The following is a 20,028-nucleotide window of genomic DNA, read 5'->3' as shown; positions in this document are numbered from 1 at the left end:
TCTTAAATACCAGATAACTCCACATTAAATTAAGTCATATTAAAAACCTTTAGTGCTCATATAACTGTGTTTATGTATGTGTTTAGGATTTCCCCTAAACATCTTGTGCCTACTTCCTCATCTGATCCAACATTTTGATAACCCAACTCAGTTTTGTAAAGAAACAGCTGACAGGATAGCAAAGGTATGTAAAATGATGCTTGGAGAAGTATCGAGGAGTTTATACCAGCATTGTTTCTGTATCTTTCTGCTCCCTTATGTACTACTTTTACATGATTCTAATAGTAATATAGAAATAACTATAAAAGGTCGTATTTTAAAGATGTGGTCCAGTCCTAATTTGTATAGTTGGACCTCATATCAATCCACGAGTTTCCCTTTGTCAATGAAAAAAACACATTTAGCTTATTCTGTGAAATTTAGATGTAAAGAACAAATTTCCTTATTAATGATATCAATTACTTTTTCTTACTTGTCTGATTTTTCAGTTTGTAATTTTAAATGTAAACAATCCATTTTTAAGCACACTTCCTAATTTGCTTATGAGAAGGAAGTGATCCTTACCTTTCGGACTGGCAGGTAGAGAAGAAAGGTAGTATGTTCTTTCTATTACTTGTACACACAGATTAACCTTGGAATATTTCTGAACTGTAGTGTCTTTTAAAGCTGTACACGGTACACACCAACAATCTCCAGCCAGGCTGGTGGTATGCTGGCCTGACAGGCTGCATTTTAAGGAAGAATGTGGAAAGGGGAATAAGGAAGAGCTGCCTGTCATAGGAGGTGCAGTCATAGCCCTCTGGCTGCCCAGACTCTGATATGTAGGTCACTTAACTGTGCACAGGCTGTCTCAAAGGAGTACATGCCTGATGCAAATCCAGAAATTACTGCTCTTCCTTAAATACTTGGACTACTAGCTAGGGACACTAGTTGAGGTAAGTTTGGTTTGAGTAGTAGATAAACTTGGAGCATGGATGCCACAGTACCAAAATTCAACAGAAACTGTAGGTGTTGCTTGTGTGATTAGTTCAATTTCGGTTATTAGAAAATAGAGTGAAATCTGGGAAAAGTACATAGTGACTTGTGAATGCTTAGGTTAAAAATTTGTCACTTCTAATATAATTAAATATGCTTTTTGCCTTTCAGGTTTGTGCAGAGGAGAAATCACCAACTCTTGCCAATCTGGCTCATATGATGAGTTTATACAGTACACACAGTTATTCCAGAGACTGTTCTAACTGGATTAACGTAGTGTGTAGATATTTGCATGACTCTTTCTCAGATGCCACATTTAACCTCGTAACTTACCTTGCAGAGGTAAATTTTTAATAAAAGTGTATCTCATGTTGACAATCTGTGATCAACATTACAGTTACTCATTGCCAATTCCTTATTTTTTGTGATTCTGAATATTAGGGGGAAAAAAACCACATCTTCCATAATGGGAGAATAATATTAAAATGTTCTAGGACATAAAAAGGGATGACTACTGCCATTTTGGAGTGCAACAACTTAAACGTACCTTGAAATGATAATCCCTGTAATGAAAGATCCCTTTTTATGATAGCAGTATTTTGTAGTAGATATTTATATTCTGTACTACATGAATAAAATGTGCACACTGTCTTGGCTTTAGCAAAATATACTTAGTCCAAATTTCAAGAGACCTTTTTTTAGCCAAGTACACATTTAAAGATGTCCTTATCACAACTTTAAAAAATAATTTCAAAGTTCAATTGTGAGTATTGCATAGTATATAATCAAAGATCATTTAAATTACAGAGTTCAGTGTATGATTGTGCCAGCCATTCATACAGGAAAACTGTTACTACCTTCCAAAAAGTACCTTGTGTGAAAAGCTTGTAGAGCTTATCCTTGAAGTATATCACTTCAAACTAATGAAGATATTTTTTAAAATATTCGTACATTCTCATGAATGACTTTATATGTACTTATTTTGTTTGTAAGATTGTGTTTACCAGCCTTCTTTAAGGCGTAGATGTAATTGTTTTTCATACAGTTTTGAGATTTTGAATTTGTATGAACACTTCTGTTTAGTGAGAAGTGTTTTTATTATTAGGTGCTTTAGATCTGTGCTAACAAATATGTCAAAATTCAGGGAAAAAACTGAATTAGGACAAAGAACGTTGTTCTGTTGCATTACTTTTTTTTAATGCTAAAACAAAGTTTTGAAAAACATGGTAGTACACTTAAGTTTCTTGAAGGGGAAGATAAACATGTATGCAAGTTAGCTATATTTTAATGTTTGTTTTCACTTTTTGCCCTAATTAAATTCTGTATTTTAAAAAACTCTTTTTTAGCTGTTAGAGAAAGGGTTATCCAGTATGCAACAGTCCTTACTGCAGATCATTTACAGTCTTCTGAGTCATATTGACCTATCAACAGCACCAGTGAAGCAGTTTAATTTGGAAATCATAAAAGTTATTGGTAAATATGTTCAGGTAGGTACTCTGAAAAACTGTAAAAGCCTTTCTGCTTAATATCAGAGTGGTAGTGAAATTGCACTTGACTTTTGGGGAAATTAATTTATTTCAGATATAAAAATAGTTTTTCAAAGTCAGATTCCATAGTATTTTATTTTTTGTTCTATGTACTTGATTCACTATATGCTTATATATTTGTCCAATTTGATCTACATCTTGTGGGACAAGTTACCTGGGTGAATGTGCATCTATTTACAGATATAGGCAACTCTACATATGTAGTTAGAGGAGGTGATCCTTCAACTATTAAAATATAAGGAAATGTTTACTGCTAAATACTACACAAATGTTTTATTTAAGTGTGTATGTTTTCAAAAGGAAGTTTTACAGTTAAATGCATATTTAAATCACTTTCACTAATATATCTGTGAGGAACATTATGGTGCACCTTAACAAATTTGAGTGCATTTTTTATTAAAGAAAGTCCCCAAAAGATGAACAACAGTGTTTTGCCCTAGGTAATTTGATCCTTTGTACTTGGAACACAATTTACTGAAAATCTATTTCACAGAAGAAAGTCTAGCATCTTGCTGAGAGATTTTATGAAAATGCCTGGAGCATAAAACCATTTCAGTGCACAACATTCTCTCTTCCCCCCCGCTCTTTTCTTTTTTCCTGAATTCCATTATTGCCAAATGTATTTCAGTCAAATGGTTTAATCATAATTAATCAGGAAAAATAGTGTTCCCTGGATGTTTTGTTACTGATGGATATGTACTTTAGATATTGTGCTCCTGTCAGAATGCATTAGGCAAAATGGAATGATTAGCATAACTATGGTTTTCATGGCCTGACGGCTGCTTGCTTCGCCTCTAACCTTTATCTGAGCTTTCTATGCAAGCCCACACTACCATGAAATGTAATCTTAATTAGAAGATGTTAGCTATCAAAATAATGGTACTAGCAAAAAAATATTCCAGAGAAGCCTATGTATTTTTGACATGATAAAACATGTTACTATAAATGACAAAAGAAATGTTCATGTTCATAAATGAACGTCTTGTTTAAATGTGGTGCTACTAAGCTGATTTTTTTAGTCCTCTGCAGTCACAATGCATCTTAATAAATTTAAGTTGGTACAGGATGGTTCAAGTTTGAGACTACTTTTTTTATGTTTATGATGCACAGAAATTCAGGAGATTGTTGAAGACTCTCATTACCTACAAAGAAGTGTATACTACTTAGAACCTTGAAAGTGCTGTTTATTTTTTTTAATGCAATAAACAAATATTGTAAGAAACATGGCATCCTAATTAAAAAAAAAAAAAAAAAGGCAGACATCCTGCTAATTTCAAAATCTGGAAGATTTGAGTTTCAGGTAGAATCCTAACCTGAATGGCTAGGATTGTAAATCTTAACCCTCCCAAGGTGCTGCTTTTGGTGTAAGTCTCTTCCTGTGATTCGCTCCACAATCTCTGTAGTTGAAACTGCTGAATTATTTACATTACTTTAATCATCTTTTTAAGGAGAGTGCACTTAACTCAGGCTCTGCTTCTTATGTTCTCATACTTTTGCCCTGGCTTTTTTAAGCACTCCATTTGTTTGATACTGTATAAAAACCTTGTAAATGTTTGTTTGTTTGGTTGTTTTTTTTTAAATCTTTAAGATCTTTAAGATCATGATGAAATATACAGCACAAAATATTTTTGTCTGTTTCACATTGTTTACTCTGCCCATAAGTGTAAAATAATTAAAGATGCTAGGAGGTGGAAGGTGTTTTGCTTTTAAATGCTATCAGTTTTTATCTTCTGGGGCATGAAGGGCAGATACTCCAGACAATGGTAAAAAACATAGTGTAAATACAGGGAGCGAGGGACATGGAACAGTCTGGTGCGGCTGGCACTGTGACCTGGAGCTAGTGAGCCTGCCTGGCTGGACCTGACGGCCCACTGTGGGATGACCTGGTACCTTGCCGCTGCCTTCCTGGTACTTCAAGGTCCGAAGCTGCGCACCTGTGCTAGCACCTTGCAGCCACGTGTAGAAGATTAGAGCTTTTGGGTTGGGGAATCTTGCAATGAATCAATGCAAGATCCTACTGTACATTAAAAATGGCTGTCTTGCTTGAAGTGATTGTTTTGTGATTTGTGTATGTTCTCTTTAGAGTCCATATTGGAAGGAAGCCCTTAATATTTTGAAACTGGTGGTGTCTCGGTCAGCAAGCCTTGTTGTACCTAATGATATTCCAAAGTCTTATGGAGGTGACATAGGTTCTCCTGAAATCTCTTTCACGAAAATTTTTAATAATGTCTCCAAGGAGCTACCTGGGAAGACCTTAGATTTTCATTTTGATATATCAGAGGTAATTATTATATTTAAATATAAAATGCAATAATGACTTTCGGTTGCAAACTCAGATTTGTTTTCTGTTAGCCTTCTACATTTATATATTTTAAAATAACAATCATTTTTAAGAATGGCAGATGTTGAAGTTTTACATACATGTAATTAGAGTCATACTGAAAGATAAACTTTGAATTCTTTTATGTTGTGTTTTTGCCTTTTTCCCCCTTTGAATGTCTGGAGAGTTAATTACTAAAAGTCAATAGGATTATTCTCAAGGGTATTTCAGCTGTGTCAGAGAGCAGGCTAATGCAGCTGGCTGCTGCTTGCAGCTGAACATTCCAGGCTTTCATCAAATGAAGGGCTGCGCATTCAAGGGCTGAGAGGATTAAAACCCTGTACTGCGGTTTTGGCGTGACTTTGGAAGGGGAGAAAATTTAGAGGAGAGAGTAGGATACAGAATATAGGAACCTCAGTGTCAGATGGACGCAACTGGAGAAAAACCTCCTGTAGTTAGAAACATCACCCCTACCCTCAATTAGGGTTCGTTAGAATGAAAATAATATATTAATACAGCTGATACTCATTTTATGTCTGAAAAGGGGAGCATAGCCAAATGACTGCAGTGTAATATAGGGATGTGGAAATTGTAGAAACTTTAGAAGTAATCAAAAGTAGAGGCTCCTGGTTGAAGCTGACCCTAGACAATGATTGGAGATATAGATGTCTTAGGAGCATTACCTAAATTGGTAAGTGAATTCCTTATTGGAAGTTTCAGTGTATGCAGATAACACTGCAAAATGAATTCCCACAGAGTTCATCGGAGTAGCATTTGCTGTCAAAAGGGCTGAATTTGATCTTTCATTTTCAGAAGGGTGCAGGTGTTAGTGAAGTTGCTGGTCTGTGAAAACAATTTGTTTATGTCTGTGAATGATTCTGTAGAGAGGCTTTTCATCTTTTAAACTTACAACACAGTTGTTTTTAAAGTCTGCTTAAAAAATATAACTGGATTGTCAGCATAAAACTTGCATAATTCAAAAAAACACAAGTGGGCAGAATGGCAGCCTGCTGCATAGGATAGAAGTATTCAGCTTTGTATTTCCCAGTGTACTGACACTGAGTGGATTAGGCATGGGCTTCATAGAATGCTTAAAAACGAATAGACAAACCCTCCTACATTTTATATAATACTAAATTCTAAAATCAAATGTGTAGTCTTTACTAATATAGATTTGAATTTTAAGGAAGTATTTGTTGTCTTTGATAGACACCAATTATTGGGAATAAGTATGGTGATCAACACAGCGCAGCTGGTAGAAATGGGAAGCCAAAAGTCATTGCTGTCACCCGGAGCACTTCTTCAACTTCATCAGGCTCTAATTCAAATGCATTAGTTCCTGTCAGCTGGAAGAGACCACAGCTATCTCAGGTACATTGTGTCTCAAACACATTATACATATATTATAGACAGTGTTGATAAATGTATTAAAAAAATTTGTTGAAGTGTAATTTGAAGTCTATATAGTGTCTTAGCAAAACAGTAAATGAATATAGCATAAACTAAAAGCTAATACTGGTGAAAAGAAAAAATGGTAAGATTCTTTTTAGAGGATGTCAGCATGCAAGATGACGAGTCAAAAATGCAGACTTTTTACATTTTTACCTGGATGTCCAGCAGATGCCTTGCTATGTGATTTTCTTTGGTATATTTTTCAGAGAAGAACAAGGGAGAAGCTAATGAACGTGCTTTCTCTGTGTGGTCCAGAATCTGGTCTTCCCAAGAATCCTTCAGTAAGTGGTGTTGGTGGTTTGTTTTGGATTTTAAATTCCAGTAATGAGAATGCTATTGCGTTTTCAGGTATTGGTGAAGTTCTGAAGAGCAGTTTTTGACAAACTGGTTTTGGTTCAACAATACACAAATCCAATTGAAGAATTAAAAACAGATGGAATCTTAAGTAATGAATTACTATTATTCCTCAAAAGTCCAGTGGGCACTGTTCTTTACTAGACAGGTTTCAAAACAGTATTTGAATTCGGCCAAAACTAATGTTGCCATCTCTGTGAATTTAGGTCAGTCTTGTAGGGGGAGGACTATATGTTTTAAAGCAAAGATAAATTACTAGGATTAATTCTTAATTTTTATCTTACGTGGTTATCAAAACAAGATTTATTTTTTTTTTTTTTTTTAAAGTCTTTGGACTAGAACTCAAATCTTTCCTCTCCAAATTAAATTAGTTGACTACTAAGGAGCTCCGTTGATCAGACTAATTCTTAATACTTCTTCACAGAAGAGCAGGACTACACTGCCACTCCAGAATAGTGTGTTGTATGTTTGAGGCTGCATGTATGAATTTTAGTTGTCTTGGCTAGAAGAGGGAATTGAACTAGGTCTCCCCTGTTCTGAGTAAATCTCTATCTAGTCCATTTTAAGTAAGATGCACTTTAGAGAGAAGGGGCAGCAATGGCTGAAGACTGCAAGGATGTTGATGCTGTACTGAAAATAGCATAGAATCCATTAAAAATGACCAGTGGATCACATGCCTTCAAACTAACATGGATATCAGTAGGAAAAATAGTCTTAACTATTGAGTAAAAATAGGCCGATGGTGTTACTTCTGTGTATGGCATAGAAAAGACCCCTGTTGGCATGCTAAGCTTAATGGTGGAGATGACATTAAGAGCTTTTAAAATAAAGTGAGTAGCCTACCTTGGTTATTGTCTAGAATATTGTTTTTTATTGTGACATAGAAGTTCTTAGCTGGGGAAACATATTGATGGGAGGTGGATCTTTAATCTAGTTGGAGGAGGTTAAAATAAATAAAATTAGATGCCTGAAAGCTGAAACTGAAGAGATTTTTAAAAATCCAAATGGAAATAAACAGCAAATTGTAATTTGTGAGATTATCATCACTGGAATCCAGCATTGGATGCCTTCTTAAAGGTATACAGTCCTTCCACAGAAATTGGTAGGCGAAAATGTTGTGGCCTGTGTCATGTGGGTGATTATTATGATGGATTTATTGTTCTTAAGTTTGAGTAATATTGTGGTTATGAAAATGAAGGTTCGGGGTTATATTTTTCTCTTAATTTGTACCTTTGCAACTCTCAGTTACATTAAGGAGAGAATGATATCACTAGTTTAAAGATGTAGTTTAAAATCCAACTAGTCTCGAAACAAATTGCAGTCTGCACTTGCCCTAGTATTATCATTATAGTGGTAGGCTAACTGCCACTAATGCCCTTAAATTGCGGGAAGCAGGATAGCTGGCTTTGGGAGTTACAGAAGTTGGAAGTTTTTATTCCTGTTTTTACCCATGTCTACAGGTTGTGTTTTCTTCTAATGAAGACTTGGAAGTTGGAGATCAACAAACTAGTCTCATTTCAACAACAGAAGAAGTGATTCAAGAGGAGGAAGTGGCTGTAGAAGACAATACCAGTGAACAACAATTTGGAGTTTTTAAAGACTTTGACTTTTTAGATGTTGAATTGGAAGATGCAGAGGTGAGACCTTGGGATTTCTTCTGTGTATTTCCATTTGAGAACATTTTAAAAATTAGGTTATGCTGGTGCAATTCTAAGGAATTGGCAGCTCTTCTAACTAATCCAATTGGGAAGAATTTATGACGTGATTTAACTTAACTTGCACGATAAAGAAACCTGTGTCACAAACTTTGCAGTCTTAAGTTGTTGCAAATTGTTGGGTGTTTTTTGGGGGGAGAGTTGGGATTTGCGGGGGTTAAGTGACTTAATCTGAAAGTGAAGTGATATGACAGTATAAGCCAATGACAGGATGAACATCTGGGTATCATGCAGCAGAAAACTTAATTATGGAACAATATGTTAAGAAAATGGTATAATTTTTGTTCCTGATATGTTTTTGCATTTTGAAAACATGAAGAATAGCTTTCAAAGTTACAAACTGTATGATATACTATCTCATTATATACGATTGACTTGGTCACCATAATTGCTTGCATTGACTTTTACATTATATCTGGTTTGTTGCAGTTCTTACATTTCCTCCACTTCTCCTCCTGTCAAAAAAGAGAGAGGGGAGGTAAAACAAAGTTATCGAGAAATAGTAAAGATTCTGTTAACAATTGTTACTTGTTTGTGATAAATAAAAGGCTTCAGACCAGAATTTGCTGAAGCTTAGAAGTATGACTGTAAAAGGACTGGGGAGAAGAAATCAAATGCTTTCTAGTTTCTTTCAGTGCTTTTATTACAGTCTATACAAAATATTGAATTAGTAATGGAAATGTTTGCAGATCATGAGCCAACAAGCTATTAAGAAGAATATCTGCCTATCTAAACACTAAGATTGTTCTTCTCCTGATTAATCTAGCCCTTTTACAAAATCTTGTGCTTTTTCCCCTAATACTTTAGTTTTATCTCACTTTCTTCATGCTTCCTGTGTATTGCTTCACTTCAGCCAATATTTGCATCTTCTAGGAAAACTACAGGCTCATTGCATATGGCCTATGCATATATGTGACCACACACTACACAGATACGATTTCCTATATTGAATGCAAGTAGTCAAACAGTTCAGAATCAAGGCTCAGTAGTAGTAAAACATTATTTTAACACTAGATGGGGCTTTGCAGGTAGGATGCCAAAAGTTGAAAACTTTGCCAAACCAAGTTAATCTTTAACTTCATTTTCTGTATTATTTTAATAGCAGATCATAATGAAGAAAAGACAATTTCTTTCTCGTTACTTGCCTGTATGCAACATGCAGTGCTATACTTGGGGGGGGGGGCGGGCGGGGAGAAAAAGAAAAAGCACAGATTGTACAAATTTAGGGCATTACATATAAATTGTGCACTTGATATGAGGCGCCTAGTTTTGCACCAAAAGTATAGAATGTTCTTTGTTGCTAATAATTAGATGTCAACAGTATGAACTGGGGCTTTTACATTAAAATCCGAGTAATATTCAGATTAAACTTGAGTGCTTCAGCCCACAGTAGTAGTACTTTGTTGTACTTGGGATTCTTTTGCTTTGCCATAACTTTTCACCTTTTTTGGAGCAAAACAAATCACTAAGAGAGAAAGAGACTACAAAATGTTTAGTTTGCTTTGCATATTTAATGCATCATGATGATCTCTTAAGTCACCACAAGAGATACTCTGTTAGAGCAGTTTTGGAACCCATACTTGCACATTTGGGGCTAGATGTGGTATTTTAGTAACTGTCTGTAGACTGGCAAAGTGAACTTATCAGGTTTTCCATCTTACTTAGATGAATTGTTGAAGGTTGAGAAAGTGCTTGAGAAAATCAAAGATCATTATTGTACTTGTGAATTAAAACAATAGTGTTTTTAAGATATGGATTTCACTTAGTATGTTGGATGTTTGAAACCCAAGTATCCCAGCTTTAAAATGGGCAAACAGAAAGGATCCAGCTATTGGTGTTTAGGGTGCATTTCATAAAACTGACACAAAGTAGCTGGTAAAACAGTTAATGAAGACATTGGTTTTTCTACAACCTGTATATAATTAATGTTGATGGTGCTTTGTCAGTTGGATGTGGTCAGTTTAGATTCATGTGTGTTAGTTAAAGAATTTCATCTAATGTTTGTTGAAACAGTTGCTTTACATGTTACGCTAGAGAAAATGTATCATAAGCATGCTGGTTTTAGTGTTTTGTCGTCAGTTTGGTTTTTTTTTTAATCTCCCATTAGAAAGAGAAATTATTTTAAATACTAGCTTTTTAACTAAAGCTTTTTTTCAGAGCTTGAATCAGTCTTTTACTGTTGGCAAATCTTATGTAATAAAACATTTTTCCCTGGTTCTAGAGTATCTTTAAGTGTTTGTCCTCGTTCTTTCTAATTATATGTGTTTTCCTTTTTGCTAACCAGGAGCTGCAGGTAAGTTGCAGCCTGGTGCCCTGGCTTCATCTGTTGTTGTCTGTGGTGTGTTTGTGTTTTCTAGTCAGATATATAAAATTGATACTGATATAGTTCTAGATTATATATTGAGTTACTTTCCAAGAAGATATTCAAAAGATTTCTACTTCATTTGCCATATATTTTAATTTATCTACAAACATCATTTAACAAGGTATTTAAAATTCTAATAAAGGGCTGATTGAAACTCTGTTCATAATGCATTCAGTACTTGTGTTTTCTGTGTTGCATTTGTGTATTAATTTTACTATGTTGAAACTTGTACATACATATGTGTGCAAACTTTTTTATTACAGGGTGAAAGCATGGACAACTTCAACTGGGGCGTTCGTAGGCGCTCTCTTGACAGCATTGACAAAGGAGACACACCGTCTCTTCAAGAATGTCAGTACTCTGGTAGCACACCTAGCTTGAACTTGACCAACCAGGAAGATACTGATGAGTCTTCAGAGGAAGAAGCAGCCCTGACTGCAAGTCAGATACTGTCTCGTTCGCAGATGGTAAGTTATTTTTCTGTGAAAGGAATCTGAGAACTTAAGTTTTCACTTGCACTTTTAATGGATAAGTATGGCTCACACTTTCAGCCTAAGTGAACTAAAGAGGAACTAAATTAATATGACTAAGTTGCTTTTTCATAACATCAATGAAGGGAAAGAGTTACTTTACCTACTGGTGGTACATAACAGGTTTATAATTCTAGTACAACATGCTTTTTTTTTTTTTTAGTGTCTTTATACATACTATATTTGTTTGAATATAAGCGCAAAATTGCATGTGTTATTTATAAAGTGTGTGTCTGTGGATTCCTAGCTTCAAAAACCCCAAAATACTACATAAGAACAAGAGCAGTAAGTGATCCCGTGGGAGCCTCAGTTTAACCATTGAAATTGCTAATTTAATTATGGATTTTGAAGCATGTGTACATATAACTGAGGAAAATCAAGAATGCTGGCCACTCAGAAGTCTCTCTGCATTACGTAAATGAAATTAGGAAAAAATTGACTGGACAGGGAGCAGCAGGGATAGTATGCCGCTTTTCAGACTTTAGGCAAAGTTTGTGTTAATGTTGCTCATAACAAAGAGCTCTGCTCTTCAGTGTATTCAGTCTAACATTTCAGCAGTGCCAAAGACCTTTAAGAACAAGAAAGGAAATAATTTTCTGGATCCCAAGGATAACTTCAAACTTATCTTCAAAGTTAAATGTTACAGAAATGCATGTGATGCTTGTAATAGTTTTAGTTAAAGCTGTTAAACTCATAATATGTAAATAAATTCAAATAGCTAACCATACTGAAACAGCTTATTTCAAAACTAATGTGTTTTTTCCCTGTAATTTATACGTTCGATAAACTATGAAGATTTTCACGTTTCTTCCTTTTCTGTCTTAGTTAAACAGTGATTCTGCCATAGACGAAACAATATCAGATCATGCTGGTTTATCACTTCAGTCTCAAGATTCCACTAGCAGTGTGGGAACAGAAGAGGTGCTTCAAATCAGAACTGAGACCCCAAGTTTGGAGGCTTCTCCTCTAGATAACTCTAGCAACCAGCTGCCTGAGGTGGGGAGAAATGTGGGCTGGTGCATGGCTGATTTGGGCTCCTTCTAGTGTTTAGTAGCACCTTTGGCTTTCTTTTCAAATGATTTTTCATCTGTTACACTGATTATTTGATTTGCTTTTAATATTTCTAACCTGTTGGAATGTTCTTACAAAATGTTTCCTCAGTATGAAAACTACTTGGGATGGACTGAGGGAACTTATCACAGGTTAAAAATATTCTTGAAGGGCTGATAATGATCATTTCATGGTGCAGAATGAAAATAGGCTAATATTCAAGATGCTTTTACTTGATATGGTTGAAATCCTTCTTGAGCAACATTTTCTTTCAAATACTTTTTTATTGCCCTTCCCCCTACCCCCCCTCTTTCTTTCTTTGGGTTAAAGTGATTGGTGCTATATGGGAATAAAACCTCAGGCCAGCTGTGTTAGCAGTTGGTTCCATTAAATAATCCTTTAAAAAGGACCACAGATGCTAGTGGTATACTTTTTTGGAAAGGCCTGTGTGGACTGAGACAGATTTCAAGCTAATGGCCACCTGCAAATCTGTGAGTACTTCAGTTTCTTGGTTTTTAAAATCTTTTGAATAATCTTGTGGTTTAACTCCAGCCAGCAACTAAGCACCACGCAGCCGCTCACCCCTTCCCCCTCCCAGCGGGACGGGGAGGCAGATCGGGAAAAAAAAGTAAAACTCGTGGGTTGAAATAAGAACAGTTTAATAACTAAAGTAAAATAAAATATAATACTAAATAATAATAAAATATAATAATAATAATAATAATAATTACAATGAAAAGGAATATAACAACAACAAAAAAAAAACACCCAAGAAAATACAAGTGATGCACAATACAATTGCTCACCACCCGCTGACCAATGCCCGAGCAGCGATCCGCCCCTCCCGGCCAACTCCCCCCAGTTCATATCCTGAGCATGACGTTCGTTCCATGGTATGGAATATCCCTCTGGCTAGTTTGGGTCAGCTGCCCCGGCTCTGCTCCCTCCCAGCTTTTTGCACACCTGCTTGCTGGCAGAGTCATGGGAAACTGAAAAGTCCTTGGCTTAAGATAAGCACTGCTTAGCAACAACTAAAACATCAGTGTGTTAACAACATCATTCTCACACTAAATCCAAAACCCAGCACTGTACCAGCTACTAGGAAGAAAATTAACTCTATCCCAGCCAAAACCAGGACAAATTTAAAATTAAAAAAACTCATTTGAAATAGAATTCTCATCTGCCACAATTCCTACAATATTTAGCAGTTGTAGCCTAAACCTCAATATGTTGGTTTTTTTCTTGAATTTGAAGTGGCTTGGTTTAGGTGGACTTTTTATCTCTTCAGTTAAAATTATTGATGCTACTGGCAATCTTACTTTTATTTGGATAAGCATTGCTAATCCCATCTTTAACGGAATATACAGTTTTACTGAGTTTTCCAGAAAATTAAGCTATTCTTATGTGTATTTGAATAACCAGTACACGGTTTACACTTAAGAATGAGTCTTGCCAACTTGATTTAAACAGTCGACTGACTGGTTCAAGTGACTGGAGTTTCTGAACAAAGGCTCTAGTTTACCTGTTTGCTACCTAGAAAATCACTCTTGTTAACAGGCAAACCACCCACCTAGCTAACATTTAATGAAGATAACTGTAAGAACAAAAGACAAACTTAGAGTACAACAAAGGGAAAGTGTGGGTGACTGGTTTCCTGTGATAAAATCCTCACCTTCTAAAAGTGTAATATTGTGACTTTTATAAAGCAGCTTTTTCCCACACTTTTCATATTTTTCCATTATTATTATCTGTATGCCTTTTTTTAAAAGTGCTTGGTTACATTGCAGTTGATGAGTTGTCTCAACTTTTGTAGAGCACCTGTGCTTAGATCATCAAACAAATTGTTCTGTTAGCACTTCATCTGCTTGTCTACAACATGCATTTTTGTTCCAATAGAATTTTGGGTGAGGAAGAACACTTAATCTGGATGATTTTTTCCCACATAGGAGAGATGTTTTATGTTAAGATTTCAAAAGCAAGAAGTGATATATAAGCTGGGATTTTATAGAATGAAATTCACCACAATAGAACTTTTGTCTTCGCCGTTGTTTGCTTGTGGTACATTCTCAGCTGTAACTCATTTTTACGTTTTTGTAGTTCTTTCCGAGACTGCCTTTATACTTGGATTCATTGTTCTTCTGCAGCTCTCTTTATAAAATCTCTATACTTCTGGTAATCCAGGTGACAACATTCACACAAAAAAAGCACCAATGTCATTAAAAATACTGAAAACATTTAAACTGGGCTGTAAAATAATTTCATGACTAAGCAGCATCCAGAAAAAATTGCTATATCAAAAAAAAAAAAAAAAAGACTGCAAATGCATATAAATGCAATCGCTAAATGTGATGTGTTCCAGGCTTATTTTGTGCTTGTTAGAATATGGATTCAGTCAAATACATATGTTTTCTTCAAGCACAGTTCAAACACTCAGTTATCTCTCTACAGGAGTTAGCTATCTAGGTGGATTTTGCTGCTAAAGAGAGAGCTGGCTTCATGCCTCTTAACAGAATGAGCTTGAAAATATGCACACTATCAACTCACTTTGAAAAATTTGTGAAGCCAGTAAAACTAATTTTGTTCTGAATTCTTTTACTGCACAACTCGCAGCATAGTGCTGCTGTTTTTTCCTATGCTCATAGACTTTATATATAGCTCTTTCAAGGCAGGCATTTCATTGCATGCCAAGTGTCAGTTATCAAAATGTTTTTAATATAAACCAACATGTATAAAAATTTATCTAAGGTGAAATAAAAAAAATTTAAGCCATTATTTAAAAAAAAGTGCATGTGCTCGTTAGATGCAGTTGAGTTCTTCGTTTCTCTTGTAGGGATGCTGAAGAGTTAAGTAAATAGTTTACTTAAATGTATTTGGCTGATTCCCAGTAGCACGTATCTTTGCAAAAAGGACAAAAAGGACATTTCACATTACAGTTGGGAATTTACAGTCTAGCTTACAAGAATATTTTCAATTTTGTACAGTAAGTTTTACAAGCTTAAGTATATGAAAGTTTCTGACTAAAATTATTCTCTATTTTACTCACTTGCACTGTGGATTTATGAGGGAATGGTTTACTAGAAGTAATTTTCCTTAGGTTCTGTGGAGTTGTGAACTATAAAAATCACATTTTTAAGATACTTAAAGAACATTCATGTTGGTAGTAAAGACATGTCCGATGTTACACAGAAAACTTCAAAAATCAAGAGTCATGGCACTATGAAGACTAACTTAGCTGTAAATTCATTAACTAGTAATTAGCACTTAAATATTTTCTAAAAGTGTATCCCTCATATGTACATCTACCAGACATGATCAGTGCAGCTCTATATCATATTTTAACATCTATAATAGAAGTGGACCACTGCTTCGGTCCAAATTATTTTGCTGTGGTATAGTAAAAGTGTCTTGTGTTCGTGTGTGCCTTAGCTGCTCAGTGTGACAAAATGGCTGTTCTGTGCAATAAAATTTGAGATTTAACTTTTACAAAAGAGGCATTAGAAGTAAGGTCACTAGCTGTGTCAAATGACAGCAGTGTCACATTGAGTACTACAGTCAAAGTGAGATAAGATTAGGATCACTGTGAAAGAAAATGATATAGTTCTGTTTAAAGCTGAATTGTCTTTTCTAATATGTGTACAGTTATTTATCTGTCAGAGGATCTGTTTAGACTGATGAAAGCCATGAAGTGATGTGTATGCTTAGAGGCTGTCCAAAGGTTTGTTGGCTAGTCTTGGATATGCCAGTAGAGGAAGACCAGCACACTAAGAATGAAAATGTGTGATAATTTGTGCCTTTAGGAAATAGCAAGTACAAGAAAGTGTTATTTTTATTCCACAGAAAAACCCAGTAAAAGGTTTCAAATGGATTAATCGTAAATGAACTAAATCTGAATTCCTCTGTTCAATATAGCAATGTTAATGAGTATAATAATGCTAATGGAGGAAGAGGGAAGGGAGAAAGGGTCATTCTAATACCACCTACCTGAGTTTAATCATCATCTTGTTATAATTGCCAGTGATTGAAAGCCTACATTTAGAGATTCAGGGTTAAACCCTTAAAGCTCCCCATATTAACAGTAATGGCAAAATAATAAAAATAGTGGAATGTCCCTTTTCCATTGTTCATTTGTTACACTGTTGCTCAGTTATGCTTTAGAAATCTGTTAAAATGGAGAGCAGAAAGGAGAAGAAATTTTCTGTACTGGTTCCAGACCCCAAAGGCAAGCATGAGCCAGTCATTTGGGTCCTTACCTAGAAAAGTAAAATATGAAAGTCTTGATTGTGTTTGTTGTGATCTAAATATGTTTGGGGCTATGTGCAGATATTTTTCTGGGAGTGTTCTCTTAATAGATTTAATTGAGTGTATTTGAGAAATTGTATTTGCTATAAATAATAAGTCATATTCTAGGATAGTAATGTTAACCAGAAGTTATAAACATTACAAATAGACTGCCTGTCTTTGCTCAAGTAAAACTGTGTGAACAATCCAAAGAGCTGAATTATTAAAGTATAAATGGATATTTGTAAACAAGTTTTTATAACTCTGTTACTTTACCATAATAAAAACTGCTAAGAATACATAAGCCCTGACAATAAAAGTAATAAAAGTATGTTTGATTCACAGGAAGGCAGTTCAGCAGTAAGGGATGAACAGGTTAGCACTGCTAGTGAAGACACTGGGTCGTATCTACTACAAGAGCAACAAGAGTGTCTGGTCTGTCATGAATCTCTTGAGTTGGAAGAGACTCCAGAACTGGCAGAGGCAGCAGCTCCTGAGAGCTATTCTGAATCTATCTGTGAAGAGGATGTGACTCTTGCTTTGAAAGAGCTAGATGAGAGATGTGAAGAAGAAGAAGCTGACTTCTCTGGTTTGTCTAGGTAGGATTAATATTGGTTCTAAGTAACAGAAATTACATGTTATCAGTGCATGAATCAAACAAAGTAGGCTTTCTTATGGTGTGGGGTTTTCCATGAATCCCGTAATACAAGTATCTAAAATGATGTTTTGCATATCTGAAATAATGGTTGATTGGTTTTGCCTGTTATAGCAAATAAACTCAGTACTTTGCTCAGCAGTTGTTTCTGGTACAGGGAAAACAGCCATGCAGGAAAAGCTGAGAATTCTTGAATAAAAGAAATCTAGCACATTTCACCACAATCAATAGGATAGAAATGTGAAAAGAGGTCAGGGGGTGTTTTGGAGCGTTTTCTTGGCAGCCACCAGCTGCAAGCAGTATAACATGGAAAAGCCCTTGAACTTCTCTGAATTATGGCAGAACCTATTTTGGCACCCAAAGACAGGAAAGAAATTTTTTTTTTTTTTTTTTTTTTTTTTTTTTTTTTTTTTAATCAAAGCTCCTGTAGGAGTCAGGCCAGTTTGTCTTTGAATTTGCCCAAGGTTTATTTTCAGTGTTAAGGTTAATCAGTCCCTTGTATTTTTCTAAGACATTTTAAAGTAAAATAGCATTTTTCCATTTTTTAATATGGAGAGCAAAAATAACTATTGAGAGGAGAAGTTATAGTTAGTCCTAGCTGGTTGAGTCATATTTAAAGTGAAACCCCAAGTTCCTTGAAGGTAACAGTCTAAGAAGGAGGGAAAACAAACAAAAAAACCCCAAACAAATAAAAAACACAAACAAAAACCCCCAAACCAACAAAGAAAAAAACCCAAACCAAAACAAACAAAAGAATTCCAAATTGTTCATAGGCTTGTTCATACTTAAAATTTGTTCAGAAGTTTAGATTGAATAATACATAGACTTAGTGTATATAGGAACATAGACTTAGTGTATATTCTGTCAGAGAGATCATTTAAGGAGCGTTTTACAGAAAAGGGCACAACAGGAGCTGTAAAAGACCAAGTTGTTTGAGAAGGTTCTGCTGGCACAGAGACAGAGAAATTGAATCTTGTAATCCTGTATGCAACCTACTGCAATATGCCTTGCAAGAATTAAAGGCTGGTACCAGTTAATAGCAATTTATTTCCTAATGTGGAACTGAAAAATCTCTTAAGGTTTTAGTTTATTTACACTAAGCAAACAAACGAAAAACCCCATAGCTCTAGTTTGGAGAGTGAGAGAGGTGATTATTTATAGGGTTGACGCACTAGTTAGAAAATATCTGAAAATCTTGTTGAAGCTTTGCTTACAGATATTATTCAAAAGGATTGCATCTTAGCTTTTGAGCTTTGTGCTACTAAAATGAATGTACCTAAAAACAGCACCCACACTTCTTGTTTAAGACATGTTTAAGTCTTGTTTAAGACATACTTGGTGCTGCTGTGAATGAGGTGGTTGTTACAGAGAAAAATGGTATATGTTTAAAAAATTATTTTAATAAATTATCTGTACTTGGAATCCTCCCACATGTATTTTTGCTGTGTAAGTACAATTATACAAGAAGAACTGTCAAAATGTATCATTCCTTGTAATACAGAAAATTTTAACAATTAAGTTAATGATTGTAAGTAGTAGCACTGATTAATTTATAGTTTGATATTTTTATTGGATGTTTGGTGCCTAATGGAAAGTATGACAGCAGAATGTTCTTTGAACAAAGGCCCGTTAAATTGATTACCCATAAAAATGAAAGTGTTCCAATCTATCTCCATTCACTTTTGATGTTACTTAAGACAGTTATAAAATAGTATTACACTGCTAAATAAGCTCTTGTGTTTCTCTTAAGGAAAGCTAAAATTTGTTATAGACACTAGTGGACCATATGTTTAGATGAATAAAAATTTGAAGAATTGAATGTTAATTCAGTTATTGGGGGCAAGAAAAAAATATCCATTTCTGAGTGGTGTATATATATAGTGCTGTATATAGCTATATATAACCTACAGATAGCCCTTTGTAGATATGCATAGCAATAACATTTTAATAAACTTTGGAGGTATCTGAGAGTATAAGCAATTTTTTATATTGCTGTAGCAAAAGTTTTTGATTTTTTTTTTTTACTCTTTTCTTGGTTCATAGTTACCTTAGTTGGTTGATTATTTATTTTACAAAACACTATTCTGAATTCCAAATTCTTATTTTTTTCTTCTTACCAAAATGAAGGGTTTTTTTCCTAAAAAATTTACTGAGGAGTTATTTTCTGTTGTTTGTTTTCATAGCCAAGATGAAGAAGAACAGGATGGTTTCCCAGAAGTACAAACTTCCCCACCTCCTTCACCATTTCTTTCTGCCATATTGGCAGCTTTCCAGCCAGTGGCATATGATGATGAAGAGCAAGCCTGGCGCTGCCATGTCAATCAAATGCTGTCAGATACAGATGGATCTTGTGCTGTCTATACATTTCACGTCTTCTCAAGATTGTTTCAGGTCAGTGAATTGCCAGTGTGTAGTTGTTTGTCTGAAATCCTGTTCTCCTGCTTTCAAAACTATTCTTCCCCTCCGTAACTGCAAAAGCTGCAAGATTATGGTAGCAAGAAGCCTTAGAAAGCAAATCAAAAGCAGACGAAAAAAACACATTGCTAAAAGAATGTTATATGGTCATATACTATTTTTCCGTGGGATATCTGCTGTATTCATTGTCTAGGAGTGATTCTACCCAGGGAAAAAAAAAAAACAGCTCAAAAAAACCAGTTCAGTGTTTCTTGTAAGCTCTTAGTTCAGATTGTGTCCCTTCTTTTATTTTCTGAACGTCACCCAGGTTCTGTACTGATTACAGAATTAATGTCTTCCCCCTGGGTTTTCTGTGGGATTCATTATTATGGG

The 20,028-nt window shown here is 35.1% G+C and overlaps 1 protein-coding gene across 5 annotated transcripts in view; it reads left to right on the top strand.

The window, feature by feature from the left end:
- The window catches only part of FRYL (FRY like transcription coactivator), a 153,992-nt gene that overhangs the window by 116,438 nt on the left and 17,526 nt on the right, over positions 1-20,028 (top strand). For all 5 annotated transcript variants that reach the window (XM_050895530.1, XM_050895529.1, XM_050895528.1 and 2 more), the window contains 11 exons: positions 87-184; positions 1,147-1,317; positions 2,322-2,462; positions 4,606-4,803; positions 6,052-6,213; positions 6,501-6,575; positions 8,109-8,285; positions 10,992-11,195; positions 12,084-12,254; positions 16,932-17,185; positions 19,425-19,632. In XM_050895530.1, the coding sequence (XP_050751487.1) occupies positions 87-184; positions 1,147-1,317; positions 2,322-2,462; positions 4,606-4,803; positions 6,052-6,213; positions 6,501-6,575; positions 8,109-8,285; positions 10,992-11,195; positions 12,084-12,254; positions 16,932-17,185; positions 19,425-19,632 (1,859 nt within the window). The remainder of the gene's footprint in view (positions 1-86; positions 185-1,146; positions 1,318-2,321; positions 2,463-4,605; positions 4,804-6,051; positions 6,214-6,500; positions 6,576-8,108; positions 8,286-10,991; positions 11,196-12,083; positions 12,255-16,931; positions 17,186-19,424; positions 19,633-20,028) is intronic.

This window comes from Gymnogyps californianus, chromosome 4 (genome assembly GCF_018139145.2).
Source record: "Gymnogyps californianus isolate 813 chromosome 4, ASM1813914v2, whole genome shotgun sequence".
Classification (NCBI taxonomy): domain Eukaryota; kingdom Metazoa; phylum Chordata; class Aves; order Accipitriformes; family Cathartidae; genus Gymnogyps; species Gymnogyps californianus.
The sequence above is the reverse complement of the archived record's forward strand: the minus strand, read 5'-3'. Positions and strand labels throughout refer to the sequence as shown.